The sequence below is a fragment of the Semicossyphus pulcher genome, unplaced genomic scaffold (assembly GCF_022749685.1).
Source record: "Semicossyphus pulcher isolate SPU_LCO1_2020_fin unplaced genomic scaffold, fSemPul1.0.p SCAF_11, whole genome shotgun sequence".
Classification (NCBI taxonomy): Eukaryota; Metazoa; Chordata; class Actinopteri; order Labriformes; family Labridae; genus Semicossyphus; species Semicossyphus pulcher.
The window spans coordinates 3494934-3510039 of NW_027211615.1; the positions used below are offsets into that span (position 1 = coordinate 3494934).

At 42.1% G+C, this 15106-nt stretch overlaps 1 protein-coding gene across 1 annotated transcript in view; it reads left to right on the forward strand.

The window, feature by feature from the left end:
- The window catches only part of slc16a10 (solute carrier family 16 member 10), a 33221-nt gene that overhangs the window by 7463 nt on the left and 10652 nt on the right, over window positions 1-15106 (forward strand). Inside the window, exons 2-3 of the mRNA XM_069656537.1 lie at window positions 11155-11299; window positions 12523-12949. Of these exons, the coding sequence (XP_069512638.1) occupies window positions 11155-11299; window positions 12523-12949 (572 nt within the window). The remainder of the gene's footprint in view (window positions 1-11154; window positions 11300-12522; window positions 12950-15106) is intronic.

Sequence of the window (15106 nt, forward strand, 5' to 3'; positions counted from 1 at the left end):
ATTGGAAATGGTAATCAACCAATCAGAGTGTGTGATGCTGGGGCGGGGAGGTCCAGCCCATAGACTGGCCTGGACTGTTGGGTCAGCGGCCTTCACATCTGTGTGGCAGGCTCTGGTTCCCTCCCTGTGGGAATGCCAGATGGGGTTATTCCTGGGCCTGGTGCCATAAAAGCCACTTGCCGGCTGTCTATAATGTGAGAGCAGCCAGAGACCTCTGGACTAAACACAGACTTTAGACTCCTTGATTGTGCTGTTTTGATGAATCCGAAGTAACCCGAACACATGCAGTTGACTGACGGTCCTGTCAATAACAAGAAGTCATCTGACAGTATTTTGGCTGAGTATTATTTTCACTCAGTGGGAAAGGAAACAAAGAGGGAGAATGACAGATGAAGCTGATGTTTTCTACCTGGATGTGAAACTGACTGGATGGGGAAGTTAAAAATATTGTTTTAGTATCAGTGTGTGTGAGTGAGTGTGAGGTAGCCAGGATCACTTTCAGGCACAGCAGCAGACTTTACTGCAGCTTGGCAGCTGACATGCACGTAGGTGGTCAGAGGTTGACCTCCCTCTGCCCACATTAGATGAATGTCATTAAAGTGCGGTTTCTATAAATTCACAAGAACCAGACCTTGACCCCAGTGTGTTTGTACATCTCAGACTACATAAGCATATATAAGCTACGTGTCTTATATAGACTGTTGGCAGTTAGCCATTGACAAGTTTTTTCCTGCTGAACCAAACTTTTGCTAAACAGTATGGCTGCCACTGTGGCAACTGTAACAACAGTGTAACAATAGTACAAGAGGGGGGTTCATGAAGTCACAAAACACTTTGAATTATGGCACATTTGCAAATATTAGCCTCCTCGAGCCACCATGTGCAACTAGTCAAGCCTTGCAGAGGAAAGTTGAAGCAGCAAAACCTCCAAAGACATGGGAGTGTTTTTCTTTTTGATTCAGTTTTTTGTTTGTAGGAGGAGGAGCATGATATTTCTTCTTTAAACATGAAACAGTCATGAATTATGTAAAGAACATCTTAAACCATCCTCTTAAAATCTTAAAGAAGCATTACTTGTATGTTGTAGGTTGTTGTATATTTGTGCCATTTTCCTACTGAATCCCAACCACAAATCTTTAAGCCCTGTTTAGACTTTCATGTATGACTCCTTTTTATGTTATTTGTATGATAATTGGGTTAAAATGCCACATGGCTCTTTCCTTGTATCCTACAGGCTTAAATATTAGAGTCAGGAGCTCTAAGAGCTGGCCTGCCTAGGCAGCTTCATTTAAAATAAAACAACACTACATGGATTGAATGAAAAAACCTTGACAAGTTTTGAGCGCACACTGGTTAATGTTTGACCGGCTGTGTGATCTCAGGCGTGTGTGAGCGTGAGCCGGAGTTTAGGTGAAGGTTGTCGGGAGATAAAGCTGAGAGAAGGTAAACACGTTAGAAGCCGAACAGCACTTCAGAGGCAGCACGAGGACCAATTGTTTGGCCTCCTGCACATGACACGCATCATCAGGCCACACATGCTGTCGCCCGAGGGCGGGGCTGGAGAACACATGAGCAAATGGCTTTGAAGGCCTGCTCTCAGGCACCTTGTATTCACTATGACAACCAGGTTGATTGACAGGGAGGACTTCGAAAGACTGGCTGCTGATTCTGTTTCAGTATTCATCTACACACACTGTCATTGAGCTAATGCACCTAGTTATTAAACAGTCAATAAGATGTGATCAGACCTTTCTAGAAGCAGCACAGTGGAGGTGTTACAATGCAAACTGATGAGTTTAATCATACTTTACATGTTTACAATAACATGTGAGACAGAAAGGTGGACATGTGATTTTGAATATGAGTGATTTGACTTTCCAAACTTTTTTGAAACATATTTTGGGGTCAGATTGTTACATCCAGTGTACTGTAATCACCCTTTGAGAAAGAAGCTTTGAACCGTGCATTTGACATAAAAAGCTCAACAGGGGAGGGTTGAACAAACTCCCCTCTGCATGAACGAACGCTGCTCATCACAGAGCACCATGATGTCCCTAAGCTAATTGAGTTTGTACAGACCAGCTCAGAGCTCATCATACACATCATTCATCATGTACAGCTCCATCTGAACACACACTGACAGGATAACAAGATTCTGAACAACATGATCAGTCTGGTCTTTTTATGTGCATGGAAAAAAGTCCAGTGTAGCCTTCTATAAGCAACAGTGGGCACCATGTAAAACAATATTCAAATCATTTACTTGTGAATCAGGATTTTAGTGTATATCTATTGTATTTTTTATTTGCTCTGCACTCTCCATACTTGGATGTGTTTAGGTCCTGTTTGTGCACGGTGAGACAGTAAATCTTCTTGGCTGGAGTCTAGTGGACTTTCATTCAATAATAGACACAAACACAACTCTTAATTTACGACATGCTGCTTCACATCTGCTGGAGTTGTAGTTGGTCTTTGGCATCTTGGAGTAGAAGATATGTAAGCATTGTGTCAATGATAATTGCACTGCTCCAAAGTGGCCAAAAAAGAAAGATTGCGAGTCAGACTTTTATTTACAATGACAATTATATGGATGTAATTGAAGCTAAAAGTTATCTGCTAAATAGTGATTGTGTTATGCTTACCTGGCAGCAACAGCCGTGGCTGGAGAAATTATGTTTGAAATAGTCAGTACGGCGCTTCGTCTGTTCATTTCTGTCTCGTGAACATAATATTTCAGGAAAGCCTTGAAGGAATATCTTCAACTTGGCACAAAGATCCACTTGGTCTCAAGGAAAAATCTTTATCTTTATCTTTCTGTCCTTAGCAATCAAATGAAACCATCCATGATCAGGAAGTGGACAATCTCAACTCACTGTACTCCTCACTGTTGGTTCCTGGTCCATAAGGGTCCATTGACAATCACATGCTCTGCAGAGAAACACTGGGAGATGGAGGTTCTCTGGTATTATGTCCCTCATATAAATTCATGTGGTACTATAATACAACGTAGGCAAATGTATTTTTTCCGCTGTATTCGATGCAAACCCCATGGGCAACCAGTTCTCTAGGTATTGAGTAAAAACTATACGACGCGTCTCCAAATTGTGGCCTGCAGCCATCTCTATACTGTGAATTTCAACATGGGTGGACGAAAAGCTCCTCCAATCACCAGCCAGCCCTGACACACCGCCCCTTTGCCTTTCGTCTGACAGAATACAACTCTCAGTTTTTTTTTCATTTGGACCACTTCTAGAGAAGCCATTCCAGGCATGCATATGGTGTGTTTTTTCTGTTTTATGCAGAAACATAAATTACTCTGTGGCTGCTCCCAACTTTTTTTGCTATGTCATCATGCATAGGGTTTCACTTCCTGTGTGTGAGGCCAGACAACACATGAAGGACAGGAGGTGGAACTTGGTATGCAAGCTCCAAAAATTGACGATTCTCGCCGCTTCTCCCCCACCAGAGCCTCCAGTGCAGCAGCCCAGTGTAAATGGATTCCAGCTGCTGTCAGCAGGAGCTGGAGTAATGGTTGGGATTCTATATGGTCCACTCAGGCCCAGATGTGTATCTGCAGCGCTGTGAGGCCCTGATTAGGTTTATGACTAGAGTCTTTGTAAATGAACAGCAACAGCTGTAAAGTAATACTTTAAGATGATTGGCGGTTAGAAAGTTAGCCCACATAAAGTCTGCAGTTTGTAAAAGGGCTGAAGTTTGAGGTGAGAGTAGTATCAAGAATTTCCTCAGGCGCATCCAGCTGAGAAAAAGCCAGTCTTCACCTGCAGGGATCGACTTACTTCCAGGACTATTATTGTAGTCAAAGAAGCCTTCACATTAACAGACTTGACAGAAACTGTGGACCTGTGCCAGTAACGGTTACACCACCAAACACTGCAAAAAAAGTCCCTTTGAACTGGAAACACTGTCTTTAATCAGTCTTAAAGGGGAACTCCACTGACTTTTGCATGAGAGTTTAATTCTGAAGAAGCATACTACTTATCCTGTGGGTAATGAGCACCCTAATAACATTTGGTGGTTTTCTGAAGAGATATCGCTGTTGCAAGCTATTTTCAAACATTTGGATGAAATCTTGAGAGTCATCTTGATTATTTGGCATTAAATTTGTTTGAGCCGACTTAATTAAGACTCATTTCTGTGATACAGTCTAACATGTTTAATATTACGTTTGTGCTTTCTCCAGCACCAAACAGGAAGCAGCAAAGCAGGTAGATTGTAAACACGGAGGGGACCCTGGAGAAGCTGCTGTCATGCTAGCTAATAATGTTACAACAGATAACTTCTGCACACACAAGGGCAGCTGCATCTGTTTCTGCTCCTTTGTTAATTTTTCATCTTGTTAATTTCTACCAGGAGTAGAAAGGGAAATAATATCTGGTAAACAGTGGTCCATGCAAGATTACCAGTCTTCATAAAATCTTACAGTCTGTTCTTCAGATGTCAGAATGAAGTCTTTAAAAAGTGTTCCTGTTAAACGTAGGCATGTATTGTACTGTAAGTATGTGGCGTAAGCTACTTGTTTGATGTCTTTTGGATAAAAATCTCAGTTTTTTGCAGTGCACCTCCTCCTGTTAAGTTAATCCTGTTGGGGATTCATTATTTATAGTAATTGGTCAGAATTTGTAGTAAATGCATAACTGGGGCTTTCCTCATTAAGGCTGGAGTGTAACACTAATGTACACAAACAGAGCAGTAAATAAGCTAAGCTAAAAATAGCATTCACTCTATTTGATCTCCTATTACTCTCCGACACTCGAGTCACTAGTAATAAGAGAGTTGTTGTCCTGGCGGCACATGCATCAACTTGCAGTTGAGTTCAAAGACAGCTTCAGTGCTTATCTTGAAAAAGGTTGCCCTTCAGTCTCATTCAAGTCCAGACTAAACATTTTCAAAGAACATATCTATCATTTATTTTGGGGAGGGGTTGTAGATTTCAGAGCAGACAAAAGTCTGCCGTGGATGTTCCTCTGCTCGTGGCTGTAACTCTCCTCAGGGGGGACATTAGTAATGAGTCTCAGCTATGTGCCAAACATGTCCAGCTTAACACAGACACAGCTTGTAAACCCATTAACCCTGCAGCTTGCTCTGCTTTGTTTTTATTAGAAAGAGAAGGGTTCTACCTTTTTTCTAAACCAGACAGTCAGATGGAAACAAAGCTCTTCCAGGATGTGATCTATACTTCTTTACTTTGCTTTATGGTACCTCCTTTTCTTTCTTCTCTCTCTCCACTTCCTGAGCCCAGGTCAGTGGGTCTAAAACTCTGACTGCAAAGGGAGCTAATTCTAATGCTGGACAGTTCACCCCAGTGCTTTGGCTTTAGAGCCTGTTAGCGTTAGCCACAGGTGTGTCTTGATCTACAGGTATCACTGGACCAGAAAATTAGTGTTGATTATGATTTAGGAATTGTGCAATGAAAGAATAAAAGAGTTTACAGCATTATAATGAGTTGAAATAAGCTAAAGACACCATTATTTACATAGCAAAGACTACATTTGATAAAAGCATTGTCTTTCACAGCTCCATGATTAACCCTCCTGCAGACTGCATGTGGATGTGTCAATGCAGAGGGACATCTGGTGCTGTTTCTGGTTTGTTGGCAGAGACAGCAGTTGATTTATTAACACCTTTTTTTCCCCTCTGTGTGTGTTTATTCCAGTGTAACAGAATGAGACATAGGGCAGAGTGGTCTCTGGTGTTAAATGAAGCCTGTCTTCATTGTCCATGTGGGAAGCAAATATCAAACCAACAGATTCTTAGAACGATGCTACAGGGACAAGATGTTTATTTGATTAAGCCAGGAAAACGGTGTGTCACACCACTGCAATATGAGCAAAGTGTGCCTGTCCATTAGCTTCTTCCATTAACTTTGGTTAATCGATAACTCTTCAGCCCACAGCTTAATGCAAGCATCTGTATTTATTCACAAAATGAAGTGAAGTCATCAGGGTGCTTTACACACTTGGTTTTATTTGATGTTCTCGGCCAGTGAGTGCCAACATGGGGTAGCCTAGTTAAACCCTCAGAGCTATACAGTCATTGTTCCGTACACAGAAAGATCAACTCATTTGGAAAAAAGAAATTATGATTGGATTGAAAAATAGATCCACATACAGTATTTATTTAAGGGGAACTAAATGTGTTTTTACGTAGCGTTCCAGCGGATAAAAAAAGACATCAAGCCCGGGGAAGCCCAACTTGTGCGAGGTGTATGTTTCAAATACACAGGAACAGGGCTGTTCTGCCCTGCCGGCTCCGCTGTTTACACAGACACCGCTTCGCCTCTGTTACTACCGCCGATGCCGGCTCAAAAAACACGGAACGTAACGGAAGCGTGATAATCCCGCCTTGATAATCCCGGCAGTGTAAAAAGCCCTTTAGTCTGCACTAGGGCTGAACAATTAATTGAAATTTAATCAAAATCGCAACATGGCCTGCTGCAGTTTGCCTGCTGAGGCTCAATATTTATTAAAGGTGAAACGTGTATCATCAACCATAATCATGTGTTTTAATGGAAATGAGAAAAATGTACAAAATTATCATTCAATTTAATAAAAGTCAAAATAATGGCAATTACATATGCAGTCTAGTCTCCACTGAACATACGTATATGGATAACCTTACCCAACTCAAACAACATAAAACATTTAAAAAATGCTGTGCTTCAGTGTTTGTGAAAGGTAGTTAACAGATGAGCAGAGACATGATTATATATTTAAAATGAATGGATGAATGATGAAATGGTTAACTAAAAGTACTTGGATAAACAATTGAAACAACTGAAAAGTAGCACAGACACAATTAGAGATACACTGCAATACTCTCTATCCATACCCTGGTTAGCTTAAAGTAAATGGATAGAGAGCTTAAATAGCTCAAAAAAATCTATCAGCTGTTAAAATAGTTGTAATAGTAAGCCCAATTATGTATGAAAACATAAAATGGTTAGCTGAAAGTAATGAATTAACAGTTAAACAAGCTGAAAGTATTATTTAAACAGTTAAAACACATATATTAAAGCAAGGGATGAATAGTTGAGATCTAAGTTCTCTAAGATCTAAGTGCTTCATCAAGCTCACGATTACTGCTCAGAAGAAGCTGACTCACAGATGTCACTTCATTGGCGTTGGATCCATCCAGTGTGGCTTACAAGAGGCAGAGTTTGGAGCAGTTTTCTCTGCTGTAGGTTCGCTCACTGTGGGGTGACCGGGTTCAGAGCAGAGGATTTCTAGCAAGGAGTCTGTAATGAGGCAGACAGACGACTTAGGGCAACTCTGCCGTCTGTCAGTGTCCGAGCGGAGCCCGCGGCGCACGTTGGATGTCACTGGGACAGAGTGAATCCTGATATTACATTTTTCAATCTGGAATTCCTCTTTCTATGAAGCGTAAATGCTTTTAAATCGAGGGAGGCAGCAGATGAAACCAAAACAGCAATTTCCTGTTGTCCTTGAGGGATTCTTTTCCTTTCTTGTTCACTGCTATTTATTACATTATGTAGCTTAAAAGTGGGCTGATATCCCCACAAATATGAGGCCAGGCAGAGAGGACCTTGCTGAATCTGGTGCATTTTTCTGACTGCAGTGTCTGGAATAGATCCTAAGAGGCTTTGACAGTGTGTAAGCTCACACAGGGAAACCAGAGCAGGGCACTGAGCAAGAGGATGGTAACTAAATATAGGCTGCACGTCAGTATTTTCACATGTGGAAATATGAATATGAAGGCTACAGCTTTTGAGATGTTGCTGCTCTGTGTTCAGTAAACATCTGTTGATCAGTTTTGGTTTAAACTACTGAAGTACTTACAGTAAGACAGGGAATCTTAAAGCGCATCCGCAAAAGCTCACAAAATGTTGAAATATAATCTGGAAATGCCTGATTTTGCCAGCTGACATTTGAGCCGGCAGTTGAAACGTTTTAAAAAAAGTATTGTTTGGATTTCTTTGAAATTTGGTACAAAAACTGTAATATCTAAATTCCCTCACTTTGTCTGCGATGCCACCAGCAGGTCAATGTAACATCTCCATATCTTAAAGGCATTCATGGTTCACAGACCATGTAGCAGGCTGACATTTTGTATGATATTGTTCTTTTGTTGTAAATGTCTCAGCAGCTATTGACCCACTTCAAAAGTAGTAGAAACTTTTTTTCTCAATATTTTAGTTTATGATCAAATATCTACCAAAGTGGTGACAATCCCGTCTCCCTCAACTGTAACTTCAGTGCAAATTAGCATTTTGCATTAAAAGGGAATTCTACTTCCTATTTAAAGTGTCTTGCAACATAACAGAGAATGAAATAGCTTTATTGTGAAACCAGAAACAGCTGTTAACGTCGCTCACTTCAAAACCACCAGACTCCATTGACATTTTACCATTTCACTCATTTTACCTTGCACAACCCTGGACATGCTGGTCCACTGCTGCCTCGATCAGTGAGTTTGTTTGTGTTTTTGTGTGACTTTTGAAAATATTTTCAGTCCAACACAATTTTTGTTTAACACACAATAACACAAAATAACTGACCGATCAACCTCCTGTTTTGCAAGTAGACATTACTCATTTTTCTATGGAGTCTGGTGGCTCTGAAGGGAGCGATGTAAAGATGTTTCAGGTCAACAAAAGCATCTTACTCTGTACCTTTTTCTAATGTCGTCAACAACAACAAAAACAAGTTTAGGCCTCAACTTTTATCCTTTCAACAGTTCCTTTTTTTAACCATTAACATCTCAGTTTGAAAAAGCTGTTAGCCCAGCCGTGGATTCTCAGCAAGCTAAAGCATAGCTTCTTTATCTGACTGTAAACATGGAGAAGCAGTAGAGTTCAGAAAGAATAGCTGGGTGTTTTTGCCCTCAGCTTCCATACTGCTTCACAACATGTACTTTATGACGCAACCTGAGACTGCCAGAGTACCTCTGACAGCATGGGGTAGGATGAACTTACACAGACAACAAGAACACTCCGGCTGCTCAAGTTTCCTCTCACCTTCCTTCAGAAAAACACCTTCGTCGTTGTCCACTGCGTCACTCTTGCAGTCTTATCTCTCACCTGTGTCGTCATTTTCAGCCCTAGTATGGAGTATGTGATATGTTATTTCTTTGTCCCCCAGGTAGTCTTTGCTACCAAAACATGTCACTCACTCCTGGCTGACCCGTCCTGTTCAGTCAAAGGCCACGGCATGAGGCATTGCACAATTTGTGTGCTTGTGTGTTTTGTCAGTTGTTTTTCCCATCTTCATGTTGTTTGTTTTACTTTGATAAGAGTAAAACCCGGAAACACTATAAGCTTTCTGTTTCTAATTGGGAACATTTCCAGACCTGTCTTTCTCAGAATATGTCAGCACATGCATACATGTTCCCATCTGTCTTAAGATAGAAAGACAGGTAGTAGGCAGGTATGTACAATCTGTATTCTGATTTTACCTTTCCACAATGACTCAGCCCTCCAATGCTGTAACTACCCCAGAAATGCCTGTCTGAATTGCTGGTAATGCATCTTAACTCGCACTGGAGGCCTGCTGCAGCATGTGACAGTGGTATTTAACCTTAGTCTCACAGAGGACTGCTGACCAAGCATTAAGCAAACACTGCGCATGTTTCCTGTGGGCGTCATGATGGCCAGAGTTTTAGCTTCACTGACATTTCTTAGAAGCAGATCCAGCTTTGAATCAAACAGTAATCACTTAGGTTGTCTTGAACAATAAAAAGTGAACAGAGGAAGGGGTTAGAGGGAAGCTTTGAAGCCTTTTACTGCCTGAAAACATACAGTCTAGTTGTATTGGGGCTGCTGAGTGAGCTGAGGCAGTTAAGTATATATACATACATTTGGTCAAAATTGAGGCAGCAAATATATCATGAATGTAAACGCTAAAAACGCTGCATCCTAAATGTGTCACAATGCAAGGTCAAAGGTCACTGATCTGTCGGTTTTTGGCTGTAACTCAAGAATTCATTCGACAACCATAACAATTTCACACGAAGTTCTAACAGGATGAAATGATGTGTTGAGGAGATTTTTTAGACTAAAGGTCAAGGGTCAACCTAACTGTGACATCATAATTTCCTGGAGAGTCACCTTATTGGCCATTATTCCTGTCCCGTTGTTGTGAATGTGTTATCTCTGCAATGTCTGGAGGGAATGTTACAACATCTGCTTTATTTATTTTTTAAATCCTTCCAAGAGAACGTCACCAAATTTGTTCAAACATTATATTATTCGAACCTACTAAATATTTCCAGTATGCAACTATATCCGATGGATGTAAACTGCAACTTCACTGGTTGACAAGAGGCCTACAACTACAAGGAGGCGAAAACCAGGAATGTGTCTTGTGAATACTTTTTTTGGCATTTGACTTTCAACATTATGAGATGTTTGTTGCCCACATCATTCTTCATGATTTCTGAGCCTACCACTGATCGTTGCTTGTGTTGTACTAACTCTCAGGTGAACGTCACTTTGGACAAAAGTGTCCTAGGAAGCAGTCAGAGTATGTTCAGTATGTTCTACACCAGGGGTCTCCAGCCCTGCTCCTGCCCCTTCCTGCATTTGTGATTTGAATGATCTGCTTGTTATTGACCAACTGAAGTGTCAGGGGATTGATAATGAGCAAAACATTCGAATCAGGAGTACGGAGAAACCTAAAACATGCAGGAAGGTAGCTCTCCGGGAGCAGGGCTGGAGTCCCCTGTTCTACACACTTAGTGTTGAGATTACAGCCAAGTGCTTTCCTGATCACTCCTTCCTGTCCACTTAATGTGTGTCCCTGCTGTTACAGGCAGTCATTGTCTAGAAAACATGTTTCCTTCAGTGTTACAAAGAAGGATGCAAATTACAAACACTGTGCAGTATGATGAATAAACAACATCTAAAATAGAAAAACTCATCAGTGGTGTTTGTGTGTTCAAATCTGAGAACCAGTGAGTGAATGTGTGCATGGATACGAGAGCAACAGTGTGATGTTGTCATCAACATCTGTTGCATTCATTTCACACAACAGCGTCTTCCTGGAGACAGTTTTGTTTCCTGTTTGGGATGTGAAACTGTAATCACTCTGGCTCACACCTTGTTATGTGAGATTTTCCTCCTACAATCACTCACTCACTCTCACTCTCTCTCTCTCTCTTGGTCTGTGTCTCCTGCAGCATGGGTGGGCTCCCTCTCCATGGGGATGATCTTCTTTTGCTCCCCCATCGTCAGCGTCTTCACAGATGTGCTGGGCTGCAGAATTACTGCCGTGGGCGGCGCTGCTGTCGGCCTGGTCGGCCTACTCGCCAGCTCCTTTGTCACGTAAGGAAGAAATTCATCTTTCATTGCAAAATGACATCACTTTACCTCAGCATGCAGTACAGATGACACCTACTCCTCCTGGTTTATAACACACGCTAGGAATGACATCTGACACAGTCTCACCATATGGTCCACTTAGTAGCTGTTCTGTAGCTTACCTGTTGAACCCAATGTTATTCCTTAATTTGCGCAAGTTACTGGAATTACAAATGCTCAAATTACACTTCGCTCAGTACTATGGTTTGTTATTGCCTAAAAACTGAGAAAAACTTAAAGGTTGACCTTGAACAAATGGTCAGAAAAGGTCTACGTAGCAGCTGTTTGATCCTAACACTTCTCTTAGCTCAGAGTTACCTGCATGTTATTTTTAAACTCCAAAAAACTCCATGATAACTGGGCAAACTCCATCTGCTGAGGAAGATCATGTGATACAATAGAAACTGCTGTTAATGGACCTTTTGGGCTGAGTTTAATTTGTCAAAGTATAGAGTGGTTAGAAAAAAGGTTTACTTTATATATATTTCATAATATCCCACAAGGCATTTATTCGTTGTTTAAATGCTTAGCATATCAATAGCAGGAGGGAATAAGTGGTACCAGGTATATATTCTATAATGGGGAATATTTGGCTGGAGCTAATATCCCAAAACAAAGCAACACACCCTTTAGCATTCATCAAGGCTCTGTTGGCAAGGGGCTCTGCACTTCACATCCCTTCGTTAATCATTTCCTGGAATCCCACGTTGTCCACACGTGGGGAAACACTTGCACAGAGATATCTGATCCAAAGAAAGCGGCTAGCGCTCCTGACCCCTGCTGTGTCATCACTTCAAGGTGCAGTAATGATAAAGCAGATCGATTACTGCTTATAAAGTGACTGTCATCAGCGTTTCACAAACAGAGGGCAGGCTGGCAGCTGAGTTTGGAAGATGAAAGTGCAAAATTTCTTAGTCTTGTGATTTCACTGTTTGCATGTTATATTGAAACAAAATGTTTGGTAGTACCAGGCTGTAAATGGGTTTATTTCTGCTGTAAAGTTGGGCATTTAACCCTGGATTTACTCACTATGGGAGCCAGCCTCAAGTGGCCATTTGAGGAACTACAGTTATTTGGCACTTCCATGTTGGCTTGCTTTTTCAGGTTCCCTCTGGGGAATACAATCATGTCCGCTGTGAGTCCGAAGGTTGGACAGTGATGTATGTTGTTATGTTATGTCCTCACAGGTCCCTGGGCCCCATGTACTTCACCTATGGCATTGTGTTTGCCTGCGGCTGCTCTTTCGCCTACCAGCCCAGCCTGGTCATCCTGGGCCACTACTTTAAGAAGCGCCTCGGCCTGGTCAACGGCATCGTGACAGCCGGTAGCAGCTTCTTCACCATCACCCTGCCCTTCGTTCTGTCGAGCCTGCTGGATTGGTTGGGCCTCCAGAACACCATGCGTGTCCTCTGCATCCTCATGTTTGTGCTGATGCTGGCCGGCTTCACCTTCAAGCCCCTGCTGCCTGTCAAATCGTCCAACACCCGCACAGGCAAGTGTCCACGCATGAGCCAGATCTTCAACGTCAACATCTGGAAGTCTTTGGGCTATCGTATCTGGGCCTTTGGTATCCCTGCAGCCCTTTATGGTTACTTTGTGCCTTATGTTCACCTGGTAAGTTTGTGTTATTTTTGCATATTCATTCATTTATCTGCTTTCTGAAATTAGATTTGATTACACTGACCTGCACACATAACACACACACTTGCAATTTGAGTTGTATTCATGTGAAAGGAGAGAGAAGCAGCCAGAATCATCCAGGGATGGGACTGAGTGTTACCATGAGACGATTTATGACTCTTCCAGGGTACTTCAGTGAAAGGTACATATTTGTGAGGATCTCTGCCCATTAGGAAGGTTCACGTACAGAAAAGAACTGTTTCAAATCCTTCATTATTTTCTTATGGGTAATCGATTTGGTCTGAGCTTAGAGATACCATGTAATTTAGCTTTATTTACATTCACCAGAAGACATCAGGCTACCTTTCATCGTGTGTTAGTGCAGCCGGTGTGTTCTTTTCCACCTTGGTTGGTACATTTGTTGGTCACTAACAGATCAGTGGAATTTTGTATTGCCTCTCCTGGCGTGCACATGCTTTTTTGTGAGGCTCGAATATAAAACAATTGCTGGGTTTGGACTTGAGTTATTACAAGATTTTCAATGAAATGTCTGTTCAATCACTCTCTTGCTGGATGACAAAAGGGTGACGACAGCCTTTAGAATTGCAGAATTTAATACTGTCACCGGTGCCCGCTTCTGCTGTGACATGGATTTTGCAATACTGTCATTACTTGGAGAAACACGCATGTATTGGTTTTAGTGCTTGTATTTAGTATTTGGCGACTAATTCTAGTTTCTTATTATATCTGTCAAAGATCTTCATCCACAACTGAATGGTGAATGAAAATCCTCCCCTCGCGCTGTGTCGCTGCCGAAACTGTCACGAGCAGCGTGTCTTTCCATGCTCGTCAGAGAAACACACACATACAGTGTTAAATGTGGACCTTCGTATGCCAGTATTTTAAAAGCTTTTAAGTGCAGCTGTGTAGTGACGGTGTCATTTATAACCACGTCGGTTTTGTTTGTTTCACAACACGCAACATCTTTAACGATGAGCCTCCTTCACGTGCGGTTCACCTGCTGCTGTGAAAGCGGAATTGTGGGTTAACAGGAGTTGTGTACTTGTGGCGACTGTAAAACGTGCAGCTCACAGATCAGACAGGCAGGGTGGGACAATCCACTGTGTGCAGGCACAGCAGAGGTGTAGGGGTGTGGGGAGAAAGTGTATCAACACTAACATGGTGAAGCACAGTTCTAATGGTGAAATACGGTGTAACCTTTTTAAATACGGTATGTATCACCTTATATTATATTTAGAATTTGCAATATTGATTTTGTAGTACCGCGGCATAATAAGCAAAAAAACAACAACCCTGATATAAATTTTCATATCACCCACTCCTACAGTACATGCAAGTGATTTGTTATTTGGATAGGTTGACCTGATAGTGGTGATCTGTAGGCATCTAAAGGGAACATACTCCAGCTAAAAGTGGAGCCTCTTATACTGAGATTACTGTTTGTATGATAAAAGTTGTAGCTGTTAACGCGACTGTATCCCTCAAACTGAACGTCACAGCAGCATGTGTCCACATGGGAAACTTCAGCTGTGTGGTCCTGATTAATGTAACCAAATGAAACAGGAAGACTCAGTCTGCAGCTCTCGTTTCAGTCAAGACACAGTTCTGTAAACAGGTGTCACCTTCCCTGAGTCTCCCTTTATTTCGGCTACAATATCGGAAAATATGATGTTGGAGAAAACATCTTCATGGCAGGGCTGCAGAGCAGAGCTTGGATGAGTTGGACGGACTCATGAGGAGTCTGTTTATTTGGACACGATGACTCTGTTATTGGAGGGAGTTCAGCCTGTCCCGGGGATCCCTGCCTGTGTTTTCCCAACACTTCTCCTGTGTCTGCTACTCAGACTGGGAAACCACAGGAGCCCGGCTGCAGCCTCAGCACAAACCCTGGCCTTATAGCCCCAACAGCACCCGTCCTTCCCTAGAAACACAGCCCCCAACCCCCCCTTCCTTGCACTTAGTCCTGGCCCTGTGACACTGCATGGGAAGAAGAATAAGAAGGAAAAAACATGGGTCAAATGGCACATTTTTTCAGGAAGGGAGTCTGTCAGGCCCTCCAAACCTCTCTCTGATTTGTGTGCGTGTATGAGTGAGTCACACACTGACACAGCTCTGTGTGTGTTTTACTGT